The sequence below is a fragment of the Sturnira hondurensis genome, unplaced genomic scaffold (assembly GCF_014824575.4).
Source record: "Sturnira hondurensis isolate 20B ecotype Veracruz unplaced genomic scaffold, ASM1482457v3 Scaffold0005309, whole genome shotgun sequence".
Classification (NCBI taxonomy): Eukaryota; Metazoa; Chordata; class Mammalia; order Chiroptera; family Phyllostomidae; genus Sturnira; species Sturnira hondurensis.
Genome location: NW_028077940.1, coordinates 318,081 through 327,064, shown reverse-complemented (window position 1 = coordinate 327,064; position 8,984 = coordinate 318,081). Strand labels below are relative to the sequence as shown.

The 8,984-nt window shown below is 44.3% G+C and overlaps 1 protein-coding gene across 2 annotated transcripts; it reads left to right on the top strand.

Annotated features, from left to right (window-relative positions):
- Nucleotides 1-237: 237 nt before the first annotated feature.
- TNF (tumor necrosis factor) lies at nucleotides 238-2,839 on the top strand. 2 transcript variants are annotated; one of them, XM_037046802.1, is made up of 4 exons: nucleotides 238-579; nucleotides 1,107-1,140; nucleotides 1,327-1,374; nucleotides 1,702-2,839. In XM_037046802.1, exons 1-4 carry the CDS (start codon nucleotides 394-396, stop codon nucleotides 2,121-2,123), a joined length of 690 nt encoding a protein of 229 aa, XP_036902697.1. In that variant the 5' UTR covers nucleotides 238-393; the 3' UTR covers nucleotides 2,124-2,839. The 2 variants fall into 2 exon arrangements, with proteins under 2 accessions (XP_036902697.1, XP_036902696.1); XM_037046801.1 differs by having other exon boundaries at nucleotides 1,104-1,140.
- The last annotated feature ends 6,145 nt before the right edge of the window (nucleotides 2,840-8,984 follow it).

Below are 8,984 nucleotides of genomic sequence, written 5' to 3'. Positions count from 1 at the left end.
GGGTGGCGAGTATCCCTGATGCCTGGGTGTCCCCAACTTTCCAAATCCCCACCCCCGCGATGGAGAAGAAACCGAGACAGAAGATGTAGGGCCCACTACCGCTTCCTCCAGATGAGCTCATGGGTTTCTCCACAAAGGAAGTTTTCCGCTGGTTGAATGAGAGCCTTTCCCCGCCCTCTCTCCTCAGGCGTATAAAGGCAGCTGTTTGCACAGCCTGCCAGCAGAAGCTCCCTCAGCGAGGACAACAGGGCACCGGCCAAGAGAGAGAGGAGCAATTCCAGACCCCCTGGAAGTAATCTCTCAGACAACACAGCTCCCAGAGAAGCAGCCAGGCGACTCTCTCCCTCTGACACCATTTCCCAGCTGGACGTGAGCCCCTCCGGAAAGGACATCATGAGCACTGAAAGCATGATCCGGGATGTGGAACTGGCTGAGAAGGTGCTCCCCGAGAAAGCAGGGGGTCCCCAGGGCTCCAGACGGTGCCTGTGCCTCAGCCTCCTCTCCTTCCTCCTTGTGGCAGGAGCCACCACACTCTTCTGCCTCTTGCACTTCGGGGTGATTGGCCCCCAGAGGGAAGAGGTGAGTGCCTCACCAGCCTGGGCTCCTTCTCCCACCCAGAGAGAAATGGGGGAGAAGGAGGGTGAGAGAACACTGGAGAAAGATGGGGAGGCAGAAAGAGAAGTGGAGAGAGATCAGGGAAGAGAGAAAGACGGAAAGATAGAATATCCGTCATCTGGAAGGTGCTAACTAAACATTTGTTGAATGAATGAATGAGCAAGAGATAAACATATATAAAGAGATATGTAGAAAGATGTGGGGTGTGGGTAGAGAGATGGGAAGAAAACAAGTGATATGAATAAAGATGGTGAAATAAAGAGATAAGGGAGATATGAAAGAGTGGTGAGGGAAGGAGAGATAGGGAAAGATGAAGACAGAATGTCTGGCATGTGGAAGGCACTCAATAAAAGATTGTTGGATGAATGAATGGACAAATGAAGAGAGAAAACTAGACACATCAGATGGAGATACCCACTAGATAAGTAGCCAGCTGTTTCTATCTAGAAGTGACTTGCTCTGATTCTAATCCTTCTCCTTCTCCCCAGCAGTTCCTAATTGGCCCCTCACTGGCCCAGACCCTTGGTAAGTATCTCCAAAGCCCCTCTCCTACTTCTGGGTTTGGGTAGAGTTGGGCTTAGTCCTAGGATGGTAGCAGTGGGGGGAATTTAGACTTGGGGTTTGGGAGGATGAGGAATGGAGGTCAAAGTAGCAGGATATTTTTTTGGAAACTTAAGGGTCTCATCTCTTTCTTTCTTCTTTCCTCCTCAGGATTATCTTCTCGAACCCCAAGTGACAAGCCTGTTGCCCATGTTGTAGGTAAGAGTTCTGAGGATATGTCTAGGGAATGAAGAAGCAGGTGGGCTGAGGAAGGATAGGGTTTGGGGGCTGAACCCAAGCTGAAGGTAGAGAGACCTTGGAGACAGTATGAGAAGAACTCACTGAATTCAAGGGGAGGGTGGAGAAACACCATAGGCCTTGCAGGGTATAGTCAGAACCTCATGGCCCGATGGGATACGGGAAGACAGAGAGAGGGGACAGAAACAGGATGTGGGGGGTGGGCAGAACTTGAGGGCCAGGATGTGGAGAGTGGAACTGACAGGTTCACACTGACTCACCTCTCCCTCTTTCTCTCCCTCCCTCCAGCAAATCAGCAAACTGTGGGGCAGCTGCAGTGGAAGAATCAGGTTGCCAATGCTCTACTGGCCAATGGTGTGCAACTGACAAACAACCAGCTGGTTGTGCCCTTGGACGGGCTGTACCTCATCTACTCCCAGGTCCTCTTCAAGGGCCAAGGCTGCCCTCCCACCCACTTGCTCCTCACCCACACCATCAGCCGCTTTTCTGCCTCCTACCCCCAAAAGGTCAACCTCCTCTCTGCCATCAAGAGCCCTTGCCAAAGGGAGACCCCAGAGGGGACTGATGCCAAGCCCTGGTATGAACCCATCTACCTGGGAGGGGTCTTCCAGCTGGAGAAAGATGATCAACTCAGCGCAGAAGTCAACCTGCCCGACTATCTCGATTTTGCCGAATCCGGACAGGTCTACTTTGGGCTCATTGCCCTGTGAGGGAGCAGGATGTACATCCTTAATCTCTTTTATGAACCCTTCCTTCCGACCTCTTCATCCCTTCTGGTTTAAAAAGGGAATTAGCGGCTCAAGGTCAGCCTGAGCTCACGAATGTGCTGCCTGGACAATGGGGTACTGGCCGCCACCCAGTGTTCAAACTAGGGCTTCCAGAATGCAATGGGGGCCTCAGGTTTGGATCTCTGAATGCAACCTAGGTCACCTGGAATGTGGAGGCCAGAACACTTCAGAACATCCCTTGAGAGCTTACCTACAAATTGACATAAGTGGACCTCGGGCCTCCATGGCTTCAAATGTTTCCAGAAGCTTCCCTGAGATGGAGAGCCCAGCCCCTTCCCCATGGGGCCAGCTCCCTCTATTTATGTTTGCACTTGTGATTATTTATTATTTATTTATTATTTATTTATTTACTGATGAAAGTTATTTATTCAGGATGCTGGGTGTCCTGGGAGACCCAGTGCAGGGGCTGCCTTGGCTCAGACATGTTTTCTGTGAAAATGGAGCTGAACTTTAGGCTGTTGCCACCTGGCCTCTCAGCCTCTGTGCCTCCTTCTGCTTATGTTTTGAAAAAATATTTATCTGATCAAGGTGTCTAAACAACGCTGATTTGGTGACTAACTGTCGCTACATCACAGAACCTCTGCTCCCCAGGGGAGTTGTGTCTGTAATCGCCCTACTGGTCAGTGGCGAGAAATAAAGTGTGCTTAGAAAAGAAACATGGTCTCTTTCTTGGAATTAACTCTGCATGGGGGGAGGGAGGCTGCTCCCCGAAGTCCTCTTCCACCAGGCTTAAGATCCTTGAACCCAGTCTTAACTGCCTGGACAGTTGGGGCTCAGGAAACCCTACATAAAACAAAGCTCAGCCAGATAGGCCCCACCTCCAGGAAACTGAAGCCTGAACCTAATTACCTTTCCCTCAGGACATGGGAATTTCCAACTCAGGGAATTCCAAACCAGCAGGAAAGTCCTGCAGCTCAGGTGCTCAGGTGAGATTTCCGGCTGTTGCCTGTGAGAGAGAATGGGGAGGAGCCATATTCTCTGACACCTGAATCATAGCCAAGGGACTTCCAGACATTCAAGCATTTGAACTCCAAATCACCCTCTGGGGGCCCTCCAGCCAACCCTTGCCTAACCGTGCAACCTGAACCAGTCACTGAACCTCATCTATCAGGTGGAGATAAGAATGCCCAGCACATATGGGAACACAAGAGAAGAGAAGACACAAGCTACCTCAGGACACTTAGCATAGCACGTGGCATGGTAGGAACTCAGTGAATTCTGGCTTTTCCCCTTTATTCAGCCCCCAGCCATTCTATCCCCTTCCATCGCTCAGTGGGAGGAATTGAAGAGATAGAAGAAAATAACAAACTAGGAATAAGATGTGGGTGAAGGGTTCATATGCCAGCTTGGTCTCACTGATATTCTTGGCAACTGATGAGGGGAGGGATGTGAGGTGGGTGAGCTGGCAAGAGAAAAGCACCTCTTACCCCCAGGAGGCTCTTCTGGGCACAGTCACAACAAATACTAAGTCAGAAATGGAGGCCCAGAGACTGTGAGCCCACACTGGGCTCAAAAGTTGGGCTTTCTCCCCTGCCACTGAGAAATAGCATGAAGAAATAAAATGGAGTCACTATTGTCAAGCCACTAAATTACTAAAATCAAGTAGGTTGAGGTCTGAGGAAACAATTCTATTCTTGTTTTAACTAGCCTGAGAACTTAAACTTTTGAACTTTCCCTTCCTGTGTCAATGCTTAGATATACATCAGACCTTCTGCCTGATAAAACTGACTACCCCCGAAGGACTAAGACTGTTCATGTATCCAGACCACCTGACATCCAGTATCCAGAACACTGGTCGTCTAGAACTTTACCATCTTGGACCAATCCAGAGACTAAGAATGCAGAACTGACTCTTCTCAAGAATCTACTCTGTGTTTGCTGTAAGAACCCTCAGCTTTCCTTTCTTCCTCAGAACACTCTGCATATTATCTAGTGATGTTTCTTTTTTTCCACTTTGCGAACCCTAACACCTTTGAATAAATCTTTATCATTTATTACTAGCCAAAGCTTTCTGCTACATTTATGCTCACTTGACGTTATGGGGGCAGCAGTGTGATCCGAGAAACACTCTGCTGCAATCCTGGCGTCGCCACTGGATTGCTCAAACAAGGCAGCTGTTTGAGCCCTCTGCGCTCTGTCGTCTCCGTGAGGGTTCTGGGATCCTGGTGGTGCGTTCTCTGAGTCCTGACCCTCCTTCCTTTGGTTGAGGTTCAGAGCTTATATTCTTCAGTCCTCTGGTACCAGTTTTTGTCACGGGATGTCCTCTGTCTAAATTTGCCTCAGAAGGACAGTCCCCACCTGGAACATCAGCTATATGTACGTTGAAAACTGATGGCTTATTCTCAATGAAGTTATTACCCCAAAGGGCCACATATACAAAAGAGAACTTAGAACAGCAGTAGCCACTTTATTTATTTATTTATTTGTTTATTTATTTATTTATTTATGTTTAATACTTCATTTTTAGATTTTTTTAAGAGAGAGAGTGGGGAAGGAAGGGAGAAAGAAAGAGAGAGAAACATCAGTGTGAGGTTGCCTCTCACACATTCTCTACTGGGGTCCTGGCCCGCAACTCAGGCATGTGCTCTGACTGGGAATCGAACTGGCAACCTGATGCAGACCCCAGCCCACAGAGTCCATGTGTTGTGGATACAACAGACAAATTCACACAGACTACAGAAGTCCTGTGGAGAATAAGGGATGGGAGGGCCACTCCCTGAGTGAGAAAGGGCTCCAGCCCCTGTGTGGACAAGGTTTGATTGATTTTCTGGGCACATTACATTGAGGATGGTCCTCATTTACTATGCACAAGTTCCCTTTAGGTGGTTACCTTTCACGGATAACAAAGGAGAGGAAGTTGCTAATTACTACAAAGAAAAAGGATATTTGAAAACGCAAAGGAAAAAGTGGTTGAACTGGTTACACTCCATCCTTGGGAGGTTTAGCATAAATTTTTAGAAGTTACTTTAAAGATATGCAGTAAACATTTGCTGCCTCAATTCAGGGTGAGGGAGTTTCGGCAAAAAGCAAGCCTCAAAGCAGCCTAGGTACAATGCAGGCCTGATTCCCCATGGGAGAACCAGTCCATGGGTTTGGCTTCCTGTGTGCTGACTGGCACCTGTCGGCTTTCTGTTAGGGATGAGCTACATCCACCATGCCATGAGGAATGGTTCCCTATACTGACCCTTTTGTTCCTGGCAACCTTTTGGTTCATGGGATGGCACTCAATCCACTGAGCCACATTAGCCAGGGCTATTTATTTATTTTTAAAGATTTTCCTTATTTATTTTTAGAGAGAGGAGAAGAGAGAGAAGAAGAGAGGGAGAGAAACATTGATTGGCTGCCTTTCACACACTCCCAAATGGGGACCTGGCCCACAACCCAGGCATGTGCCCTGACTAGGAATCAAACTGGTGACCTTTTGACTCTCAGGCGAGCACTCAGTCCACTAAGCCACCCCATCCAGGACTGCAGTGGCCACTTCAGAGATTTTTTTAAATTTTATTAGTTGATTGATTGATGAGAGAGAGAAACATCAATTTGGTCTTCCACTTATTGATGCATTTGTTGGTTGATTCTTGTATGTGCCCTGACTGGGGATCAAACCCAAAACCTTGGCATAGTGGTATGATGCTCTAACCATCTGAGCTACCCTGCCAAGCCGAGGGATCTTCTGAAATTCCAAAATTAGTGACTTTGCATGCACAATTGGAAAACCTTAGAAATGTTAAACAAACTGAATTTAAAGTAGTTTTCAATTGGTATTTAGAAGACTCAGAAATTAAATGATTCAAAGGTAGCCTAGTCCTGGCTGCTACAGCTCAGTAGGTTGAGCACAGGCTTCGAACCAAAGGGCTGCCAGCTCGATTCCCTGTCAGGGTACATGCTTGGGTTGTGCAAGAAGCAACCACACACTGATGTTTCTCTCCCTCCCTTCCCCTCTCTCTAAAAACAAATAAATAAAATATTTTAATTAATTAGTTAATTTTTAAAATCTGTAAAAGGATTTTAAAAGAAACATTGCCCATCTGAACAGATGCTTTAAATTTTTTTACTTTTCCTCCCCACCAGAACCTGATATTTCAAGTAATTTAATGACTCTATGATCAGAAATTTGGCAAAATTGGAAGCTAAAGATTCAAAGCTTAATGGGAATTTTTTTTAAATCCTCCTTCTCTAAACTAAAATAAAGCTATGAACACAGAGGGAAAGAAGCAAATTAGGAATGATGCAGTTGAACAGGTAGCTCAGTCCATGATGCCACATAAGTTAAAACCCAGTTTGGGGGAAGTTGAGAGCAGCTGGCCTTATCCTACAAATCTTTGTGAGGACAGAAATGCAGCTCGAGAAGCAGGGCAAATCCACCAACTTTACCGTCCTCAATCCCTAAGATTGAAACACGAGAAAGAGAATTTTTTTTTAAGCACAAACTGCTGCTCTGATTCCAAAACTCCTTGCCAAGAACAAATACAAATCTTTATTGTTTTATCTATAAATATTAGTAAGAAAAGGCCTTAGCCATCTAAAAAATTAACTTATAAATTAGTGGGGTTTTGCCTTATTGTACTGACTCATGGCTGAAATTTTGAAAACAAAACTATTAGGTCTTTGTTTGTATCTGTCTGTATGTTCATGTATGTTGTGTGGCATTTTTTATCTCTGGATAATAATGATAATTTGGATAAGAGCTGTGTTTATCTGGCTTAAAGAAATTAAATGCTTACATAAAACGTCTGAAAATATTATAAAAACGAATCCAGCTTTCACCAGTGTGGCTCAGTTGCTTGAGTGTTATCCCACAAAGTGAAAGGTCGGCATCGGGTTTGATACCCGGTCAGGACACATGCCTGGGCTGTGAATTCGGTCCAGGGTCAGGGTACTAACAAGAGGCAACCAATCAATGTTTCACTCTGACATTGATGTTTCTCTCCCTCACTTTCTCTCTCCCTTCCCCTCTCTAAAAATAAATGAATAAAATCTTAAAAAAAAAAAAAAAGAAACTAATCCAAGTGCTTTCTCAAGATAAAGTGCTCTGGGAAGATATTTGATATTAAAACTGGTTTGAGCCCTGACTAGTGTAGCTCAGTGGATTGAATGCAGGCTGCGAACCTAAGGGTCACTGGTTTGATTCCCAGTCAGGGCACATGCCTGGGTTGCAGGCCAGATCCTCAGTAATGGGCATGAGAGAGGCAGCCACACATTGATGTTTCTCTCTCTCTCTTTCTCCTTCCCTTCCCCTCTCTCTAAAAATAGATAAATCTTTCCAAAATAAAAAATAAAAAAATAAAGCTGGTTTGAGTTTGGTTTGGGTAAATAAACATATCTTTACAATTATCAGAATTATGTACAATACCTCTATCCTACCTGGGTTTATTAGTTAAATAAGTTCACGCTATCTCTGTTGCAAAATTTAAAGAAAAATAACTTCAGCCTTGGCTGGTGTAGCTCAGTGGATTGAGTGCAGGCCCACGGTTCGATTCCCAGTCAGGGCACATGCCTGGGTTGCAGGCCAGTTCCCAGCGGGGGACTCACGGGAGGCAACCACGCATTGATGTTTCTCTCCTTCTCTCCTTCCCTTCCCCTCTGAAGATAAATAAATAAAATCTTAAAAAAATAACTTCAGCAAGAAAAATAACTTCATAGAATAAAATTTTCAAGTAACCTAAACCAATTATTGAGAACAAGTAAAATAAATAGATGTAAATGAGTTAAAAGTTTTAGGTGAAATTTTCAGCAATATTTATGTTTCATGGTATATTTACTTAAATAGTTTATCAAAATTATTTTGGTAACTTGTATCCCAGAGTTTTGCCAAGTTAAGTTAAACAATGAGTCAAGTTAAATTCATTAACTGTCTACATCATTTCCCAGTAAGATAAAATACTAAAACATCAATCGTTAATAAGTCTACCTACTTTTGACTTCTTATTACAGAGAAACTAAAAGATAAATTTGGATCTGTTAATAAACAAGTTTCATATTTTGTTGAGGAAGCATATGTTATCTAAAATTTATGAAATGTATTTGCCAGTAAAAGACAGTATGTTTCCAGAGGTTAGGAAATATATTAATAAATTTGCCAATCTACAGAATGCTAATTGCTTACTTTTCAGTTGTCATTAGAAATCAAGGTTTTGCTCTGGCTAGTGTGGCTCAGTGGGTTGAGCGCTGGCCTATGAACCCAAAGGTTGCCAGCTTGATTCCCAGCCAGGGCATGTGCCTGGGTTGCAGGCCAGGTCCCCAGTTAGGGGATTGTAAGAAGCAACTAATCCATGTATCTCTCATACACTGATGTTTATCTCCCTCTCTCCCTCCCTTCCCCTCTCTCTAAAAATAAATAAATAAAATATTTTTTAAAAAGAAATTAAGGTTTCTAAGGGTTAAGAATTCTAATTACTATGAAAGGAAATAACATAAGTGTTCAGGAAAAGAGGATATAAGGCATGAAAATGCCTTTTTAAACCCCTTTTTTTATTGATCGTGTTTACAGAGACAGAGAGGAAGCAGGGAGAGAGAAAAGAGAGAGAGAGAGAAACGCTGATGTGTTGTTCCACTTATTTGTCCATTTGTTGCTGCTTCTTTTTTAAATATATTTTATTGATTATACCATTACAGTTGTTCTATTCCCCCCCTTCATCCCCCTCCACCCACCCACTCCCTCCCCCACCATTCTCCTCCCCTTAGTTTATAACCACGTGTCTCAAGTTCTTTAGATTCTATATTTCCCCCACTATTCTTGCCCTCCCCCCTATCTATTTTCTACCTACTGTCTATGCTATTTTC

What these genes read in the sequence shown, in the direction of transcription:
- TNF (XM_037046801.1), top strand. Translation starts at nt 394, where the DNA reads ATGAGCACTGAAAGCATGATCCGGGATGTGGAACTGGCTGAGAAGGTG. An exon ending in TTGGCCCCCAGAGGGAAGAG is followed by an intron (nt 580 to 1,103) that starts GTGAGTGCCTCA and finishes CCTTCTCCCCAG; the next exon opens with CAGTTCCTAATTGGCCCCTC. An exon ending in GCCTGTTGCCCATGTTGTAG is followed by an intron (nt 1,375 to 1,701) that starts GTAAGAGTTCTG and finishes CCCTCCCTCCAG; the next exon opens with CAAATCAGCAAACTGTGGGG.